Raw genomic sequence first — 22,479 nt, forward strand, 5'->3', positions numbered from 1 at the left:
CAGTTTCAAGCCACACTGATTACTGTGCTGAGACCAAGAAACTTCTGTTTTCAAGCTAGCTTTGCTGAGGCAGCCTACAAAAGCATATGGAGGAGGACAGCAGCATGCTGCTGACAGGCGACGAGCAGCACCGTGAATCCCCACAGCACTCCAAGTTGGGAAATGCTCTGTACAATGTACCATCTTTTGCAGGCAGCGCAGTGTTTAAACACCAGGCCTGTCGATACGAACTCTGTCCCAGCTAACACAGCCAAAGCCCAGGCTTCCTGTAGCATTCTGGTGTGTAGCATTTTCTGCCTGGCAGGTAGTGCAACACCAAATGTAGCAGCCTTTCTTTTTCCTAGCATCTTCTAGTGGAAAAATGCAACATACGTCAAGGCTTCTTAAGGCACCATAATGTATACTCCACTATGACCACGATCTGATGGTAGAATAGGCAAGTCAATATAATGGTTACTAAGCTCACTTCAAGAAAACAATCCTTGGATGTCAACAGCTAGGTCAAACAGCAGGGCCTTGAAATTTTGAGTTTCCAGCTTTCATTAGTCATAAAAAAGGTTAGTTACACTGAAACGTGGATTTTTCCAGTTTGGGACACTGAAATGTCTTCCAAATCTCAGAAGTCAAGTCAAAAAAATGGTTAAGCCGACACTGCATAAACTGTGCCTGTTTGTAAAGAAAGCGCATCATACACAGTTCTGTAGAGGAAGAAGATATGCAACAAGTTTTATTCAGCGTAAGTCCACCAGCACAAAGATTACAGGAGATAGAAAGTGCATTAATAAAAGCTAGTCTTTACCAAAAAGAAAATATATTATTGATTCAAAATATCTTACACTTGAATGATGTAATAACTTATTCTGGGCACCTACTGATTAAGAGAAATATCAAGAGAATGGCTGCTTCATAAAGAAATCTAACTTCCCAGTTAAAGTCTGAGAATTTAGTAGAGATCACTGAGTCCAGCAGTCTTCCTTGCTTTCTGCATTAATGCCCTCAGCTGGAACTGCTTGCGAGACAGAAGACGTACGTGCTGCAGAAAGAAAGAATAAGAACAGCTGGCTACTGGGAAAGTTTTCATACAATCTTAATTATATTGCAATACAAGTTTTCAAAGCATGAAACATTCCATGAACTAAACAAGATGTTAGGTTTTTTTGGAAACACTAAATGCATGAGTCTACTAAATGGCATTTTCTTGGCTTAAAATGACTTGCAGATGGCTACCAAATGCAATCACTATAGTATGTTTTTTCTGATTTTGATTATTAACTCTGTACATATTCTTAGCAAAGAGAAAAGTAGTAATACGTACTCCAAGGTGAAGTCAGACTAACAGACTTCCCATGGGGCAGAGAACAGTTCTTTTAACAGTAGATAAACAACTAACAAGCTGCATAAGAAGGAAATAGTATGTCTCTACGTAGTGCATTGTACACCAGAAGCTAAAGCTTAAGCGGTAACTTGGGGGGAACCTCAACTGTTAGAAAAAGGAAGAACGGGTAACTCTTGTTACCCCCAGTGGCCCCAGTACAGACTATTAAGACTTCCGCACACTAATCCTTCCAGATCCATTGGCAATATTAATTACTCTGACATATATATTTTGTGTATTTTATTCCACGTTAAAAAGTGGTTTTAATCTTTTCAAAAGAACAACAGGTATGTTTTTATTTCACGTGCCATCACCATGCACATAAGTTCAAAATAAAGGAAGGTTATTAGCTCAGACGTTATGAAAACTTTCAGCAGCAAAGAAACGGAACTAATTGTCTAAGAAGGTCTCTGCTAGAGACACAAAACTGGCTGGCTTTTTTCTTTCCCCCCCCTATGATTCTAACACTCCATTAGCTGCCTCAGCAGAAGCATCCATAGATGGCATGTGAAAAGCTGTCTGAATACTCCAATCACCCTTAGTTTCTCCAGAATTAGGGTGCAAGCCCAATGAAAAGCGTATGTTGATACCATTGCACCCGTCTAATGATAAACGACTTCATATCTATAATGCTTTTAAAATTGGTCTTTTATCTTAACTCTGAAATTCCTCTTCTAAAACTTACATTTCAACATGTAAGTATTCATGTTCTTTCAGGACCCTCTTCAGTGAAGAAATCACTAACATTAATAAGCTGAACAAAAGTTCAAAGTATTTAAACACATTTAAAATGCACATCTTAAAAACATCCCAAGAAACTCACCTTTAAAAAGACATCTAGATCTATCACTCCACGTCTCAATGCTTCCCCAAGATAGAAGATGGTATCTTCAATTGCATTTTCCTCTGCATATAAGTTCAGGATCTGCTTGTAAAGCGGTGCTGTAGGAATAATAACTTCATCTATGTCATTATTTTCTGACTGATTTTCCATTTTCTCTAAGGCAGAACTGAGCTCCTCATCCTTCTTCTTGAGAAGTTCAATGTTCTTGTCAACTTCAGCCTAAAAATAATTAAGATGTTTATTTCTTAGGTTTCAAGAGCTGAATGTCTTCTTGTGATACCAACTGTCAAGATGAAAGATTTTTAGACATGCCAGTCGAGTCTTTACTTCTCTACTCATCTCCATTATGATTTTTACAAAAGAAAGAGCTACCAATCTATACATTTCAGATTCTTTCATTTTAAAGAAGTAAAGGCTGTTTTAGATAATGTCAATCCATTACCAATTTATAACTGTAGAGAAGGCATGCTAACAGTCTTATCTATTTTGAAGGTGCCACATAAGGAAAAACAACCATTTAAATTAGCTAAAGGTAATAAAAGCAAAGCTGAAATAATTCTTTTCTTTGGAAAGGTGTCTTTTGGAGTAAGTTCCTATACAAGTTTGCTGAGCATGGATCACACAAACACGTAACTGTATTGATAGGCAACAAAATATGCTGGCTTTACCCGCTAACGGTAACTATAATTTAGGTACATCTGTATGAGAAATACCTCCTCTTGCTACTTTTGAATTTGCGTCCTGATATTTTTGATGTCCCACAGCTAACACACTGGAACAGACTGTACACCACTGTGTTTTTCCTCCTATCACTCAAAGCCATATAGACCATTATCATATTCCACTCTCTGTCTCCACTGTCTTTTTTCAAGACTGAGTCATGTCTTATAAGGAAGCTGTCTGATATGCTGGATCATCCCTCTTGCCTTTGCATCAAACATCTGCAGTTCTATTATGTCCTTTCTTTCCAAGATAGGAAAGACTAGAATTACACACCACATTTAAAGTGGGCACATCTTACTCCTGAGCCGTAACGCAAGGAGCAGATGGACTAAGCAGATGATGTCAGGCCTTCATGAAAAACTACAGGCATTTCTGTGCATATTGAGTAGGAGAGACTCTTGTCTGGGAAAGGAAAAGTCTGCAGGTTATACAAGGAGGCTGTAACTAAAATCAGTGTCTCTGCACTAAGACAGTGAAATGTTCTCCAGTGCTGCTGTTACAAATTATTACCCAGAAACTGAGATACAATTATGAAATAATCTCAAACCACTGACATCTTTCACAGGGAGAATGGGGAAAAAAATAACACTGTTCCTTTGCTACTGAACAATGACATTTATAAGATACATGCAGGACAATGCATCTTACGGTCACTGCTATGAATATGAAAGAAAATATGTATTTAAAAAGCAATACACTGCAAGCTTGGATATTTCTATCATGCTTAATAATGAATTAATTGCATGCTTCTGTTCACTACTAGGAATACTCAGATATAGAGCAGTGTTTCATCTCAGCTTACCACTTCTTGATCCAGGCGAGTTACCATCTCTTCCAGTTTCTGGTGTCCTTTCTTCAGGTCCTCTTCCGTCCGTTTCAAGGCATTGAGTTCAGCTTGTGCACGATCCATTTCTTCTTTCATCCGCCATCTCAGTTTATCACTGACTGCCGAAATAAGGGAAGCTCGAATGGTATCCTCACTGATAGTTCCATCTCTACTGGGCCCTGCACAAGAAAATTCACAAGCATAAAGTTAACTCTGAAAAAAAAGTGGCTAACTTGCTCTATGTACTTTAGCAATATGAGACAGTAAAATAAACTGTTTTTCATAAAAATTTTCAGAAGCAGTGAAGAAACCACAATGAGATAAAACACATTAAGATGTACACAAGTAAATTTAAGAGTACACATCCATTCATTCACTTTACTATTCCCATATTCACATTTTCCTTTAATTTAAAAATGGGCTGGCCATTTCCCCTGAAGTCTACAAATGTTGTTAGTCTGAGTGTTTTAAAGAAGAATAAATTTCTGGTAAACTCTATAGGAATTAATGGATACGTGTATTCAACCACAATTAATGTAACAGCTGGCTTGAGACAGTGAATTTGCCTATAGGTACTCTATCTTGAGGCTTGCCAATTACTGTTCGGTTTGGGTTAGGGTTTTTTTAAAAGATTAATAAAAGTAGATGAACACTAAGCTAACAAAAATAATTGCAATGAAAAAGATCTTAACTGCTGTCCTTTTATATTTATGAAGATCTAATAGTAGAGTCTATTCAAGTGACAAATTACTGGACAGTATCAAGCGATTAAAAAGCTACAATATGATCTAGTCTTTCCAATTGGTTTCACAATTACTATCATTCAGCCATCCCAGGGCAGGTATGGGAAGGCAGTGAAACAATCAGCATTAATATAGAACACTTGTTGTTGAGGGAATCTTACTTTAACAAGCAACATTTATTGAAAGATTATAAAGCAGAGAGAGAAATGCTAATCAATCATATTAGCATATGTTTTATAGATATGTTCTAGCAGACTAAAATCAGATGGCAGTGTTATAGGTACATGTTCAGTGTTCCACTGGGCCTACCATTTCTTTTTTTAAACTTCTGCAGGATGGTACTGTAATTGGAGAGGGGTGGGGGGAGCATGGTTTATAAAATTAGGTGACGGCACCCATGAAGAACCTGTAAAAATTCTCTCTGGATAAAATACTTCTTTAATGTTAGTTGAATAAAGAGTATTAGTCAAGCATACAGAGATTCTGTGGAATTAGTTATACAATTAGATTCTAACAAAAGCAAGCATAGCTATTTTAGGTAAGTATAAGACAAAGATGATGACATACAATTTGATTGCAGGTATACTAATTTGCCAGTTTCACTTGGTCCATGGTGCCTAGAAACTCAGGGTAGTGATTTCAGTAGTAGTGAAACAAACTACTAACTAATATTGTTCAAGTATTATATAACAAGCTTCTATAAATGATCAATGTTACAGTTAAACAGCAACAAAGGCTGCTACGGAACTGAGTTACAATAACTGAGGTTACTACCTTTTTTGATTGTTTTGATTGCTAGGTACAACTTGTAATTTCAGTTTATTAAACCACATTTTGATGCAGCAATACTAGAAAATATAGCAGAAGAAAAGAAATTCTCTAATGTATTTCATTAGCTCCTCTCCCTCTGAAGCACTAGAGGCTTTCACATTTAAGCCTGAATATTATTATCACTTTTGCAAATCAGCCTTTCAATGAGATTACCTAATTTTAAGAGTCTGCCACTAACACCTTTCTAAATAGAAAGGTAAATCCTTTATGTCTGTCACAGGAAGTGTTGTGTATCTGCAGACCAGGAAACTTGACTGCTCTAGAGAATGTAAAGTGGCTATTGGTTGCAGAATTGTATCCGTATTTATCACAAACCACTTCAACGATTCTTCTATGAGAAAAACTGGAGTGTCACAGTTTCCCCATGCTTGTCCTCAGACCTTTCAGATCACTGAAATTTCAATTGGATTGTAACAACTACTAATAAAGCAAGAATTATAGCAGGTTTTGTGCCTCCAATTTTTATGGATGAAATGTAGAGAGATTTGAAGTTCTGTAACTGGAAAGAAAATTTGCAAAAAGAAATTTTACCATAGTATCTTTTTATCCAGAGACACAGTTATCAAAAACCTGAAGTTGTTACAGCATTACGTACATCATAGTTCCCAGTATCCTAGATCTCAAAAAATTCAAGTGAAAAAATATTCACCAAGGCTCCCATGAATCTTACATAGCTAAAGACAAAACCAATAGCGTATCTTTTGTTTTTCCTTCCCAAAGGTTCAGAAAAGTGTCTCAACTCAGCTGAAATCCTATCAACCTCTTCACTTCTCTTAATAATCACAGGCCCTCAGAAGAAGCAAAAGGAAAAAAGCAACTCAAACTGTACATTATTTTTGCCATTTAAACACAGTAGTTCAAAGATTGTTATTTTTAGAGTAATTTAAGATAAACAGTGATAAATATGTTTTTGAATGTTATTGATAGTACCCAGTAACTAAACTACTATTAGCCAGAAATAAGATCACAGTAATTTTACTACAGTTATTCATGAAAAGGGTGGGCTTTTTAGTGAAATTTCAGCATTACAGTGTTCTTGGGGTAGGTCGGATACCTTCCTGATAACCAGCAACCATCCAATTTAAAAATCTAAACTCTGCCTTTAGAAACAAGCATCTGAATGGAAAAAGTAACAATTTTCTGTTAGGGTCTCATAGTAATTTAAAAAAAAAAAAAAAAAAAAAAATCTATTTGGAGTGTCTGTTGGTATTGTTACACTAACAAATGCAAACTGTTGTTGACAAGACTGCACACCTCAGAATCCTTAAAACACCCAGGGGATTTTTTGGACATCTGCTGCTAACAGAACAAGACTGCATAAATTCGTATCTCTTCCCTATACCTTTTACTCTGTTCCTGTCCACAAAACCTACACCAAGCCAGATACCCGGCTATGCAAATTACATGAGTCGAACTATAGGAAGATGCACATCATGCCTACTAATCCACATCATGCCTACTAATCCACCAAATTCTTCTAAAATTAAGAAAAACATCAGATTTTGATAATTACTAATGTGAGCACTTTACTTATGTACAAATTGCACCAGAATATGTGTAATTTAAAAAAAATAAGCTAACTACTATTGGAAAAAAAGAGACTGAATTATTAATCAATTGGTCCAAAGACAGCCTTATGAAAATATAAATGTCCCAACAGTTGATCTGATTTGCAGTTCTGGCTTAAGCAATTCACCCTGTTGCCAGTCAACAAGATAATTTTCAATATTTGATTAACTATCTATTAGAATCAGCAACAGAAGCTGTCAGATGGCACCATACACACAAACCCAGGAATTCATCCCTGCTGCTTCTTACGAAAAGGAGAAAAGAACAGTACTTTCTACACCGAGAAGTAAAACGTAAACCAAGTCAGTCAAACTATCTGGGACAAAGAGTGTATTCACTGTTTAGGACTTCCTGTTTAAGGCAGACAATTGTAAATATACGTGTTCCAAACCAAAACAAAAAGGTCCGATTTCCCTTCAAGAATAGCATTAGCATTTCAGTTACTGTTTACTTCACATAATGAATTATTACCTAACACAAAGTCAGAACCAGTCATCAGTTCTACTTTTTTTCTCCCCTGATATTCCTCACTCTAGGAGATTTTACACAAGACTCACTTTAACAGTAAAGTAGGGCAGAGGAAAAAAAAAAACACGATACACCTAACACCATTAAAGTTCACGTAGAAGTGCCAACAGATAGGAAAGATGTCTTTGAACATATAAAGGATCATTTTAATACAGCTCAATTAGATTTTATGTATCTTCTTAAAGAGCATGAACCCTTAGCATTTTCTGTCACTTCCATAATTAGCCCAGCTTGGGGAAGATTTTATGGCATGTAGCCATTAAATCCACAGAGCACTGAAACACTTAACCTTTACCAGGCAGAGTCTGGTTTCAGAAGTGACCTTACAGAATCATCAAACTAGTAACTGCATCAGAAAGGTAATTAATGGCAGATGATTTAGCAGAAAGAAAAAGCGTGAAGGGCTACTTGAAAAAACAGCTGTTACTAAAAACTTAAGCTATTCTGAATGAGTATTTTCATTCAATTCAAACTAAGTTCTCTACAGGAAACAACCCACCACCCCCCCGACAAAACTCTACAGTTGCAGCACCTGATATGCTCCTAAATAAACTATCACAATAAACCACAGCCAAACAATCTGTATCGGAAATAAACATTTGCAGTTGGAAGAAAACAAACAATACTGTACTGTAAAAAAACCAAACAGTACTGTGAATACAGTGGATGATTAAAGAGACATGTTTGCTTTTCATTTGGCACAAGAGATAAACCACGTGTAACAGGTGTATGATTTTTACCTAGCTGCATCAAATGACCCAGTCTAATGTTAAATTGCCACTACAAAATCTGGCATTACAAGATGGTATCAGGTGATCTAACTGAGGACTTGAAGGGCCTTCTATGATATTTGGCAGATATTCCACCTCTGTTCATCTTCACTGGGGATGAAAATGAGGGAAAGAAATGAAATAGGACATACCTATATTTTAAATTAACCGTCTAGTACACAAAAGCAAAACTAGATCTGTTTGAGAAAGACGCTGCAGAAAGCTGATGCTCCCTAGAAAGGTTCTTACCCTGCACGAGAGCCAGTGGAGACCATCAATTCTCAAGGACCCAACCACAGCCCCCCAGCACTGAGTACTGTTTAAGCTACTTAAGTGGGACAGCAGCTTTCTTGCAGTGTGCATGGTAGACACACGTCACCTCAGAGTGGAGATGACCACTGAAGTGGCCAACCACTTTCAGAAAAGACTTTTCTAATTCAGAAGCCTGAAAGAACGTGGACACAAAGGATGGGATCGGGCACAAGAACAATACAACATACAACTTATTGTTGTTTCCGAATTCTGTAACAACAGAACAACCCCTCAAACATATTAAGAGTAAAGTAGAAGCATCTACCTTCCTTTGCCAAGATGTGAACTTGCTTTGTCCCCAATTCACGTGAATGAAAATTTCAAAATACACAGTTCTGGAGGGAAGAGTGTGTATAAATAACTGGGAGTTCACACACTAAATGAAGAACCTATGGCTGTACTTTCAAATTATGGTGCAAAAGACTATAAAATATTGATACTCTGAATAAGGTCACAAAAGAATCTACGTCCTTACCATATAACTGCTCCAGAAGGACTATCATCCAATTGGAGTGTTACTGCACCAACTTCCTACTTAAGGAGATGACCTTTACCACTGGTTCTCAATCTGTTACACACACACTAAAAGTGAGACACAGAGCGGAAACCAAGCTAGTGTATTTCGCCAGCACAGGGCCACGTAGCAGCAAACTGGAAAAAGATACACATTAATACCCTAGATCTCGCTGCTGAAGGGAAGAAAGAAGGAAGTAACAAGTAGGGACCATTAAGAAGCAACAGTGAAGAGGCTGGAGAAGAAACTCAGTAAAAATGAAGCTCATTCCAAACGCATTGGAAACCTCTGCTTTAGATAGCGATGACTTTTGGAGTAAAGAAAGCATAAATAAAAAGTAAATAAAGTGAGTTCAGCAGATTAGATGAGGACAAAAGCATTTTTATAAACCATGACGACGAACAGAGCAAAGCAGACAAAAGTCACCTACAGTTCAAGGGCGAGGAAAAAAACCTTAAGGTAGTTACATGCAGTGTTCTTCAAAATATTCAGAGAGCACATACAATGCATTGCACAAACCCAGGAATTTATCAAGCTCCTGACTGAATAAAATATAAGGCAAAGGACATAAAATGTATTTTATTCTTCCTTTGAGTAACTTTTTTAATTGAAGATCAATACTTTGGAAGGTCAGATGAAGAACAATACATTCCTTTTTCCGTTTTCTTTCTTTACGTATCAGTTATAGAGGGAAGCTTCACTTCAGAGAAATCCTTTCAAAGCTACTCACCAACAGTAGTCACAGGAGGCTGAGAAGGGTAGTACTGAACACTAGTGGTTGCTGGAAATGGAACACCACCCGGATAAGGATAGTTTGAGAAGCTGCTTTGACAAAGAAAGATATACTAATTTTATGTAACTATTTGTAAAATATCATCCACGTATATTATCTTTATGTCATCACGTTAAACATTTGTTTACATAATAAAATCTTTAAATTGCAGGCCAAGTTATACTTTTTCTCTTTTCCTGTTCACATTAACATCTTTCACAGTTTATACTTCTGGTATGATTTAAGAAGATACCATTTTATCTGAAACCCTGTCTAGTTATTGCCTGGTCAAGCATTTGGATCATTCAAAATTCTCTTCAGTTTCTTAATCTTGCCATGCAATTTCTAACTTGCCGTACGAAACCCCAAAAGTATCCAAAAGAAATTATTATAGCTACAGACTCACAAACAGCTATTTCAATTTCATGATTTTTAATATGAGAATAGTTAACAAGATGAATGCTGAACCACTTTATATAAACCTAAAAATGTTGCGCAAAATACGGTTGCAAGATGAAACTCCTCCAGAAATTCTCAGCCCTGCTCTGAAGGATGAAGGAAAGCAAAAGTATTTGCTTGTTCACTGAAACAATTGCGAGAAGACATATAACATGACAGTCTACAATACCTTTCTAAAATGCATTTACTATCCACTGAAACAAGGACTAAAATTGGTCAGTACTAGACTGACCAAACACCTGCATATAGCACAGTATTAACCATGGCTATAAGTAAACAAAATGTTCCAAGAAAACATGTAAAATATAAAATAAGCATATTCTGCACCTCTCCAGATAATTGCAATTTCAATAGTTCTTAAAACCTTTCTGTTCATTCACAAATTACATTATTTTAAAAATAGTTCTTCTTTTATTCATTTTTGTACAAACATTAAGAGCACTTTAAATCAATGTATTTAGGAGGAAAAAAACTTGCCATAAGAACTTATCAAAATCCCCATTTTTCACGTCTTAAAACATAACACCCCACCTTCCTAATGCTTACAGGGTTTTAATTTTTTTTTTTAATTCAAAATGTTATATACTACAGCAACCCTTCATATGGTCCTAAGACAAAATCACAACATAAGGATATTAATAATAAAAATAATTAATTATGATGTGAAAAAACGTAGGTACACACTAGGAGGCAGCAATCAGCATCTTACTATTTGCTAAGACAGAACTGCAAGTCTTCTGGAAAAGCTTTATTCCAAACTATTATATAATATACTTAAAGAAAAAGTCTTGGTTTGTATTAACAAGAAGCTTTTAAAATGATTTTGTGCCCTTCAAATTCTCTTAGAGTGCTCTGAATTAAGTCCACATTTATGCTGGCGTCAAGGTTTGTATTAATCCAGCAATTGTTTTGATCAATATTTTGAGTTGCTAATTACCCCAAACAACACTAACGACGCTAATCAAAAACCCAAACTTGTAGGGTTACATTTCTTTCTGTATCACATAAACATATCAACGTTATAAAAACTAATCTGATATAGGAGTGAAGCAAGACAACACTTGGAGTTAGGTAACAATTTTCAAAATGTATTTATCACCCAAGTATACTGTATCTGAAGCAAGCAACACTAAGCAAGCTAAACCTTTCTCAAACTTTCTTTTGGCTCTTGACAAGAATTCAGTCCTCACTTTAAAAAAAAAACCAACCTACTAACATGATAAGTACACAACAAATATACCATAAGAAAATACAACTAAGACTAGATACTATTCAGTGAAACTGTCTATTATGTAAATGATGATGGCTTAAAGAGGTTCTTACCTCGGGTTTGGAGTGCTTCCTGCTGGATAGGTAGATATTCCACCTGGAATGCCCGGCACATAGGAAGCTAAGTAAAATAATGATATTGTATATTTTTAGTTTTCAGAAGTTTAGTATTTAAGATCACAGTAGTGAGATGTACTTATGCTGCAGTTAGATGCTTTTCAAAATATGATTGAACAATTAATACAGTAGAGCACAATGAAACAAGAGTAAGAGAAGTCATCCTATGGCCAAACCCCCTCAAATAAAGTGTAACCTGCATTCTCTAACACCATCATTTCTCACAACACTCCCAGACGTTTCCCATGCTGGTCTCATGCAGCTAGGCAAGAGGGATACATGCAGATGTCTTTTGTGAGCTACCTCTGTGCCAACTGACCCAGGCAGCTGCTTCCCCTCAAAACACGTAAAGGACTACCCTGCAGCGGACCTTCCCTCCATATATTGACCAGTTAGAATTTCCTTTCTGTACCCAAGCATATTTTCACAAAACACAGGCAAATTTTGCATTTCTGAAGATTCTACCTCTACCTATCAACTTTGTTTAAAATATTTTCAAGAGTATTTTGTTTGGAGAGAGAATATGAGAACTGTAATTGAAGCCAATTACACATTCCTTAGAGCAACTGGCTAGAACACCTTTCACTGCATATTTATTTTTTACTTAATCATTACTTTAAACTAACCACTGCAAGGATAAAAATGGATATCAATTTAAAAATTCATGAGTAGTTCTACTAAGTAAAATGTGGATACATAAGAAAAGGTATCTGCAGCTAGGGAACTCAAAAAAATGGCATGTTATTAAAGATGACACACCTGAAGAGCTGTCTCCATTTTTTATATAATAGCTGAATAAAGAAAATAACCTATCCAATGTAGCCATTGCTCTCTACTCACTAAACAACAACTGTATCATTTAAATACCTTCAGAGTACCTAGACTTCACAACAGTTGATTAGCTGTTTAACAATCCAATCATGTTCTTATCAGTAATTTCTGCCATTTAGAAGTTATACTTTTAAAAAAATCTTTTATCAGCACACATAAATGTCTAAGGCTTTAACAGTCCTAGCAATTTTAAGTTTCCTCTTGGAAATCTGACAATTCTATTATAAAAATTATTTTTTTTAATATATTTATTCCACATTTCCAGTAATTTTAGGAATATTACATCAAAAAGCTTTTTTTTTTTTAAAAGAGCCGAGCTATTTTCATACTTAAATGCTTTCAAATTATTCCATTTTTTATAAAGGGCTTCAGTTCTTCTTGAACAGTGTATCAAGAACTTAAAAAAACCCAAACCTAAATGTCTGTAAAATAAGGAAAACCCAACTCCACTAGTAAAACTAAGTAGCTATTAACAACGTGAAAATCCTGAAACATTTCCACTAAAATTACTTCAGCTATGCTACCATTGAGTGACTACAAGAGTAATCAAGTGTGTTTCAATTGATGGTCCTTCCTCAAAGCACAATACAGGTCATAGTCTCTACTAAAACTAATCTTGCACTGACACCCACTGTTCTTGGAAAATCTTATAAGTAGGCTAGTGCTGGACAAGCTAAAAAGTCCCAAACGCTTACCTTTAACAACTACCTCTAATGGTCCCATGTATGTTTGCTACCCCTTTTCTCATGTGTTAAGAACCTAAGACCTTGTTAAAAAAGGTTTCCACTGGAAATTGTAATGAATAGTACTTCAGCTTTTCAGATCTAACACTATGATGTGATGAAAGCTGTATTTCAATAGAAAACAGACGCAGCCTTAAAAATACAGCAAAAAATATCTAACCCCAAATACAGCTACTCTACCATTAAATTAATGTAGAACTCTTATAATATCATTAAACAACCTGCAGCTAATCTGCTCCCCCTCCCCTCCCACCCCAGTCTTTGGCTTGAGCAGATTTACTCTGCTGGGTCAGGTTTTTTTTCCACCCAATGCAGAGCCTCCTTTTGGAAGAATTTCTAGGATTTTCTGTTTCCCACTTCCCCTTTTCCCCCCACCCACCTATCCCCAGTCTTTAAAATGACATGCATCCAGAAGTTTAAATAAATAAAAGGCTTTAAAAAGTCTTGAGAATTTTTGCAAGAAAATAAGAATGAGTACTAAGTCAGAATACCAAATCAACACATAAGAATGAAAAATCACAAGGCAGGTTTTTTTCATATTCAGCCAGCAATTACTAAAAAAATAATAATAAAAAAACTAAACAGGAGTGTGGGCATAGAAAACACAAGCAGTATGCTTTTGCTTATGAAATCAATGGTTGCAGGAAACTTAACAGATGGACCTGTATTATCAGAATAAAAAAAATTAAGATACAAAGACAGTTATCTGAATAATCTCTTTTTAAGGTTATCTCTGAATGTTGACAGGTTACTGGTTGTTTTGAGGGGCTTGGGGGTGTGTGTGTGCGCGTTTTGTTTTTAAATACAAACTTGATTCTTCCCTCCCTTCCAAAAGTCGAAAAAATACACACATTCTTCCAACATAGTTCAAAATGGTCAAGTACAGCACAGGTGAATTCATTAGCCAGCAATATAGAAAGTCATTCTAGAGCAGAATACATAATTTGTTGACAAACTACGCAGAGCAACAATACGCTTTGGAATATTAATGTAAGTATTTGTAGAAATTAGTAGCCATGACCACTTACTAGTTGGTGGGCCTGTTGCCTGGTATGGTGGGTAGCTTGATGAAGTGGTAGGCCGAGAAAAGACTGGAGGTTCCTCACCGAACACAACAATCATGACTTGAATCAGCTCTAGCAAGTCTGACTGGGGCTGTGAGGGTAAGCAAATCACAAGTTATTGATTTTGTTAACAGACAGTTTAACTTACTGTAACAACAAAACGGTACCGATCCATCAGCTCTCAAAAGCCATCCTTTTATTTGCGAGTTTTTTTTAATATTTTTATATATATATATATGTGTGCATATTTAACTTCCTTTATGGATTTCTTTACAGATTCCAAACCCAGCCAGCTGGTATTCAAAACGGTATAGCAAAATACAGCTGCAGTAGTGTTTACACTCAAAATAAACTGAGTAATACATGGTTCCATATCAACTGCAGGGCAATAAATGACTGAAGATGACTGTGAAATGATGGATTATAATTAATTTTTTAAAAACTTAAATCCACTCTCCGACATGAAAAAGGTACAGATCACTAAGTTTTCAGACACTTCAATTTCATACAGCATATAGCGTTTCCTCAGGTTCAGAATGGCTCAAGGGAAAAAAATGTTCTAACCCACTAAGGAGTGGCACAAACCTCCTTTAAATATAGCTAAAACTAGGTTTCTCAGTTTGTAACTACATTTAATATAGGCATGATTTCACTTACCAAAATAAGGACAAGCATCATGAATGCAGCACCAGATTAAATATCCTATTTCCAAATTTTCTTAGGTCTGTAATCCACTTACTTATTTACCAACCTCTCAAACTGAATGATTTCTGCATGACCTGATGATCCTCTTGCTTGTGCAAGACCTACATCCTGATCTGGGCAGTCATTTTCCACTATTACCATGCAAGCACTGAACTACCACCCATGCTTAATAAATTTATTCCTATTAATCACTTTTTACAGAACTATGCATCTGTACCATTCTTCTGACCTTGTCAGCACGGTTTATCTTCTTTACAAGTCCATGCTTTGGTCAAAACTTCTAAGAAGCCTGCACTGCTCAGTGCCTTTATTTATTGGTAAAGCAAATATATCCATATACTCATAGCTCCAGCAATGTCTACATGAAGATGTCTAAGTGTTCATACCAGGCCATTTTAGACAGAGAGATTAATTTCAGCCTAGAGATGTTTCACAGAATTTATAATTTCCCTTCTGTAAATATTCTTATCTCACAGATCTTCACATTAGTGTCCTGCCAGAGAAAGACACTTATGCTGCACTGTTTAATCAGACAAACTGTAACTAAAGATGCAATTAACCAGGCAACAGAATGCGACATCCTGAACTTTAAGACATTACAAATAATAAGCAGTTGTTTTAATTTTAAAAATGGTTTAAGATCTCAAATAAAGAGGATTATGTTTTTTGTTAAAAATGATACAACTATCTAAAGGAATTCAGAACTGAGCAATCTGAGGATTTCAAGTTCCCGATACTTACATATTTCCACTCATGCAGATAAGGAAGGTATATCTTTCCATTTGCATCAACATGCTTCCCAGTTTTTATTGTCATAGAGCTAGTGGGTTTAACAAAACAAATTGGGGGGTTGAAAGGGTAGGTGTCCAGCAGCCACAAGCAAATGGGGATATTGTATGTGTTACCTAGAAAAGATATTTTGAAAGATTTTAAAAGTTATTCAAACTCTCTGTCTTCTTATATCCAGATTTATAAAAAACTCCTAAACACATTAAATTCAACTGCACAGAGTCAGAAGCCGAAATCTACTAATCACATTCAACAAAGAGCTCACAGCACAGCTATGAACTCAACATTTTTCAGAACAATTTAACTTTGATTTACAATTATCATTTACTACTAATACATTATCTCGTTTGTTCTACAATGCAACATTACTAGACCCTAATCTGAATTATCGTTAGCTGCAGCAATAAATGGTTTGCAACCCACATTCAATTGAGAAGCTTGAAAAAAGTGCAGTACTGAAAGAAAAGAGATGTTACAGAGCTGTGCAAGATTGAAGAAGCAATGCTCAACATTAAAATTTTACTCCACAGCAAAAATAGGGAACAATTTCTTTAAACCACTGTACTTTGGACAAGTAAATGATTTCAAGAAAATAGTGATCACCGAAACAGTGAAGCTTAACCAGGACAAATCTAAATAGTTTTTCATGTGATTTGGGAAAATAATGGTGGTGATGATAAGAGTAATAAATGCATACCTCTGTAAGGCACAGGAATGGTTCCACTGAGGCTCATCAACTCCCTAGATGAGCCATCATTAAAAACTGGAAGGGAACAAACAGTATTTTTAAAACAAACATATTTACTCCATTAATCTCTGTTCAGGTCATACCCCATCTATTTATTAGCACAAGTTTTCAGATGTTACACATACATAAACTCAGCTTGAAAGGTTCTGCTTTTGCACATTTACAGACGAGCAAATCAGGTAACTTCTTACGAATAACATATTTCTGAGAAATGAATGACTAATTATTGTCAAACTACCTTCACTGCAAATAAAACTGTTTTCTCATTCAGAGACCAAGTAAAACATGTTGGAACGATACAAACTGCAAATCACACAAATTGCTGCAAAGATAACCTGAACTCAAACTTAATTTAAAAACAACTGTCATCTTAAGATTACAAAGAATTCCTTATGCTTTCTCCAAACAAACCAGTCAGCAAGAATATTGAAAATTACTGGGCCACAGGCATTTATTACACAATCAGTAAAGGTAATTTAACCAAACAATAATATACTGAAGAGGAAGAAATGTGTAGCACTTGACTCACTGCCACATCTTAGTCTTAGTTCACAAACTGCACAGGAACCCTGACCTCAATTTACTGAGTTGCTGTATTCGGTTTTCCTATTCTTTCAATCCAATAGATTATTTTTGGCTGAATAAATCAACTTCTGGTAATAAAGCTTTTATTTTCCTAATTTCACCTGAAAGTTTCTAGTCATACTTCAAATGTAGCTTATCGTGTACAGTTCTTTCGGTGCTAATGTTCTGCAAAAGAAGGTAGAACGTGTTGGGACTTAAAGTGGGGTATATATTTCATTATTAATATAAACTTGAAAATTATCTCAACAGCAACATAACCATTTTCTTGTTGCTCGTTTCACTACTCCAAATAGTATCAATTATCTGTAAGTGGTTCTGTGCTCAGCCTTTCCAAGGCAGCTTAGAAAGAGTTAGGTAACACACATGGGCTTCTTGCTACAGCTCAAAGCTATCCGGAATTCTGATCACTATCATTATGCAAGCTTGCTATTCCAACCGCAGTCCTTTCACTATTGGTTTTGATTCTCCAGTCACTGGATGAATTTTTATTTCTGTGACAGCTGCTGGCTTGCAGCTATTCAAGTTAAAACTAATTTATCTTCTACCTGTCCATGTCACTTCTTAATACTTCACAATCCAGATTTAGTATTTAGAAAGCAGAAGACTATAAAGTCTCTGGTAATGTATTAGTAATATAAATTAGCTCCCAGAGGAATCCCACAGGTGACAGTTAAAAAAAGGTGACCAGAAGGAGGATGACCTCAGCAGCTATGCTGGCTCACTGTATCTTGTGAAACCATGCCCTCAGCCTCTGGAGCTGACCCTAGATATCATCTTCATTTAACGCACTCAAATTTAGTCAGAGCCTTTAAAACAGCTAACAAACAGTGATTGTCATTGTTAATTTACATTACAAAACCCCTCATACCAATTTTCTATACACTTGACTATGTTTTCTTCATACTCTTAAGGACTGCCACAATTACTTTTAATGAAGTATTTGTTCATTGATTTACAGTTCTTTCTAAATAAAGCTATTTTTAGAGTTCTGTATGACAGCAAAGCTGAATTTGTAAGATACCAGCTATCTCAGAACACCAACTGATACGACATCACTGAGTGGTCAACTGTGAAAAACGCAACACTTCTTGGCAGGTTAGATAAAATAACCTTTCTTATTACTGACTCTAAGAAAATAACTGTGTTTCTAAGGAAGTATTGATGTCAAAGATCAGGAAGAGAAACCTCAAATTATGTTTTCTAATTCCAATCTCCTTTTGCCCCACAAAAAATACCAAATGTATCTAAACCATCAACAATTCAATAACAAAAATTTTCTCATGCACAGACTAACCATATGAATCCATGACAGGTTTGAGGTCCTTGTACTGAGTGATAACACTGGTCGTCTCCTGTACAGTTAGGTCTCTATACTTATACTGGAAAACAAAAGAGAAAGAATTACTTTAGAGACTAAATTTTCCGTGTAATTTAATTTGGTTTTATTTTACCCAATAGACTGCATTTATGAGAGTTTACATTGATACATGGACATTCTTCTCCACTCTTATTTTGGAGTAAGAATTTATTTCTCCATACTACTTAACTGAACACTGCCTATATAACTCACTTCAACAAGGTGTTGAGATGCTTTTAGTCTTAAATAAGGGTCCGTACATCAAGTGATTTGGGAAAAGCTAATGCATTTTCATTCATGTTTTAGCATAACCAACAGTATCTGAGAAATATATGTTGATCTTAAAAACGCATCTCCAAACAAATATAGTGACGTTTTGAACATTCCTGATACACAGCTATCTAGGATCTGAACCTCACAGATATATTTTATAGCATTTTGCAAAGCATCACAGTATTTTTCAATCATTGACCAGTATCTTCATGTATTTTATCAACTAGAAAGCAGACATTTCATGGCATGATATTATCAATAATGATACTGGTTTCACCCCCTTCCTTTTAACAGGAGCAGGGAGTAACTCGCAGCACAGAAGATCTGTAAAACACAGATACACTACTACAGAATTTAACAGTCTCAGAACTATAAACCACGGACAACAAAGGAGAGGCTCCTGGGCAACAGAGAGCTGGTTCACCATGTGGCACAGCTCTTTAACCTTGTGGCCATTCCTCCTGATCACTACCATTAAAAAGAAAAGCTAACAACGTAGTCCCTTGACAATGTTTTCATTGCAATAAAATTAAAAAAAAAAAAATTGCAATCTTCAGATGTCTTAAGGAACATAAACAGACAGCACACTTTCATTCAACCACGGTAGGAAGACAAAGGGCCCAAAGCAATGAAATGTCCGACACCCAAAGCACGCAGATGTTAACAACAGCTGAACAAATTAATTCAGACGTTATCCAAGAGCAAAGTGTGGTGCCACAGCTAAAGGTCACCTTTGCTCCGACAAACACTCAGGAGTTGTGAAGCTTAGAAACTAACTCTTCTTATTATTATCTACAGAGATTGACAAGGATGCTACTCCTGGGCATGATAACTCTTATTTAATGAGCAGAGATGAACACACCATGCCACTTCCCATTATGCCACCTTAGTCTACAAAAAGCAGAGGATCAGGGCAGCCCTGGATGCTGTTTTGATGGGAGGGCTGCAGAAAAGCATCTCAGCCTCCTCTGGAAAGTGGATGCAGGACTGAGAGCATGCAGGAGGGGCTTGACACAGGAGAGACAACTTTGCCAGCATTTGAGTACATTCCTCCCTCTCCTTTTCCAACACCTAGCGGAATTGAGAAATAGGTAACATGGAGACAGAATTCTGTGGAATTCCGGCTAGGCCAGCCAGAGACTGGCAGTACATACCCACATCACTGAATGTGTTACGACAGCATGAATGAGAGCATGTCACCAGCTACTTTAAAAAGTAAAAGGTGGTCTTTTTATAGGAATGTACCAGGATATAGACTCAAGAAGATTGGCATAATCACTATTAAAAAAAGAAATCGCTTCCACAAACAGAAGCTCCTAACAAGCACAAGGATTCAGAGTCAGGATTTAGCTCCACTGTTGGCACAAGAGTCCCAAGTCAGTTTAATCAAGGAGTAGATAAAACAAAGCCTGCCTGCTCAGCAGGTGTACTGGGAGTCTGGTACACGGTGGTTGATAGGGTTGATAAAACCTAGATTTGGTTATCTGGCATGCTTTTAAAAATTAGGTCCAACACCTGAAAATTAAAAAAATATTTTCATATGTCTCTTAAAACTAAGAAAAAGAGTACTACTGCAAATAGTTTTTACACTGATGAATAAATACTTAGTGGAGATAAGCTTGTAAGATTCCAGCTACTGCCACAATCAAAATTAAGTGCTACATCAGCTATTAATTTCAGTACTTAGATCCAGATAACTATAGAAGACCGATGTTCTGTATATTAAAATGACATATAAAGAAGTTTTTCCTAATGAGAATGATGTTTTTTTCTAAGATTTTTCATTATTTAATTGACAAAGTATACTCTTCTGTGCATATTTCTCTTTTCCATTCTAAGGAGTACTAGAATATTCCAAGACAATCTTCTCTTGTGTTCATACAGTAAGTAGTCGAGCATTTCCAAGAAATGTCAAAAGCTCTTTGGAAAATAAAAGATCCTAGTGATTTCTACAAAAGTAACTAAAACTGATTAATTTGAATTCTGAATTTCTAAACTTTTTTTTCCTCCTCCGTTCTCAGATGGCGAATGCATCCTCCTCATTTTACATATCAGGAAACAGATCACAGAGAGATGAAGCTTTTCAAGATCAGACAGCAGGTAAATACCTGAAGTTAAATTAAGTGCTTATGTCCATCCAAACTAGGGCTTAAGTCTCTTGTTATCTCACACACTGAACTATTCAATACGGGAAATATCACTAAGCTTCCCTGTATAGAACAGAAAGTGTAACCATTTTTGAAAAAAAAGTATAAAGTAGTGAAATAGTAACTTCACTTTTCATCAGCTATTAAGTACACTGCACTTTGAACTTACCTACAGAAAGTCAGGTGGCATTGCGGGTATAAAATGGGCGAGTGTGAGGGAAAGAGGACACAGGACTACCTTAAGTCCTGTTTCTTCTGTAGCATGGCAATAATTCATTTAGGGAAGACAGGTGTATACAAATATATGCATGATCTCATCTGCTGATAGCAAGTTAGTATTCAACACTCATTTTCAAGCTGATAAAAAATTTGCTTAGGATTCCATGCAGGTGAAAGACCCTTTAATAAGTTTTCTTCAGTTTTGATTGGATCCTCGCCTATCGTGTTTCATTTTGAAATTGTGCAAATATGATGATTAAATGTTGTTAAAAAAAATCCCCCCAAACAAAACCATAAGTCCACCTACATATTCAGCCATAGGGGTTTTCATTTCAAGCTGCTGGACAAAGCCCAGTTTTCATGTGAAAAGCAGCACAACTTCACAGGGCTCTGTATGAGTCAGTGATTAATGATTTACCTTCCAAGAGATTGGCTTGTTTCCTTAAACAAGGGTGATAAAACCCCCCACCTTGCCCTAGTCAATGGAGTTGAACTTGCCTTCCTCCTTCATTTAACCAGCGAACGTGAATGACGCTATACAACCCAACAACCCACACCACAGCTCTGGTCCGCTTCGAGGCACGACAGCCTCGGCTAGGCAAACGGCTTCTAGTCAGCTTTTAGCGGCAATGCCCTAACCCAGAACTAAAGCTCCGTAGGACTAACAATTCGGCGTTATTTCGGGTTTTGGTGCACCATACCTCCCTTTGCAAACTAGCTCAATTCACAGTCTCCAGGTGGCCGGACACAGCCCTTCTATCGCTGCTTCGCCCGGCCGTCGACACGACTACCCCCGGAGCTCCCCGCAGGCTAGCGGCCGCCCCTCAGAAGGGAAACGGGAAAGGGGAGCCGACCGCTCCCGGGGGCCAGCGCCGGCGCTATAGGGGACACGGGGCCCGCGCCAGGCCGCGGGCAGGACCGCGCTCGCCTCAGCCCAGCCCCTCGCTGAGCCTGCCGCCGCCCCGGCCCAGAGGCCGCCGCAGAGGGTGCTCCGCCCGACGCACGGGGGTCGGCGAACGGCAGGGGCGGCCCGCAGCCACCTCGCCGGGCCGGCGGGGAGGGGAAGGGGCTCTCGGTGCCCCCGGCCGCGCCATTACCTTGGCGAGCATTTTCTTGAGCTGGCTCTCGGAGACCGCCATGGCGGCCGGCCCCTCCTCCGCCCCGCCGCCGCTCCCGGTGCCGCCGCCGCCGCCGCCCCCTCCACAGACCGGCCCGGCCCGGCCCAGCCGCCCCACATAAAAACAGGAAGCGGCCGCGCGCGCCCGCTTCCGGCAGCGACACTTCCGCAGGAAGCGTGCGTCACGTGGCACGCCGGGGGGAGCGCAGCCTGCGCCAGGGGAGCGGGCAGCGGCGGGCCTCCCCCTGC

At 37.4% G+C, this 22,479-nt stretch overlaps 1 protein-coding gene across 1 annotated transcript; it reads right to left on the reverse strand.

Annotated features, from left to right (window-relative positions):
• Window positions 1-730: 730 nt before the first annotated feature.
• Window positions 731-22,252, reverse strand: TSG101 (tumor susceptibility 101). Its single transcript, XM_059826167.1, has 10 exons — window positions 22,211-22,252; window positions 18,412-18,496; window positions 16,482-16,547; window positions 15,737-15,900; window positions 14,255-14,381; window positions 11,590-11,656; window positions 9,766-9,860; window positions 3,745-3,947; window positions 2,199-2,438; window positions 731-1,033 (listed from the first exon to the last, which is right to left on the reverse strand). Exons 1-10 carry the CDS (start codon window positions 22,250-22,252, stop codon window positions 944-946), a joined length of 1,179 nt encoding a protein of 392 aa, XP_059682150.1. The 3' UTR covers window positions 731-943.
• Window positions 22,253-22,479: the final 227 nt, after the last annotated feature.

This window comes from Gavia stellata, chromosome 17 (assembly GCF_030936135.1).
Source record: "Gavia stellata isolate bGavSte3 chromosome 17, bGavSte3.hap2, whole genome shotgun sequence".
In the NCBI taxonomy this organism is placed as follows: Eukaryota; Metazoa; Chordata; class Aves; order Gaviiformes; family Gaviidae; genus Gavia; species Gavia stellata.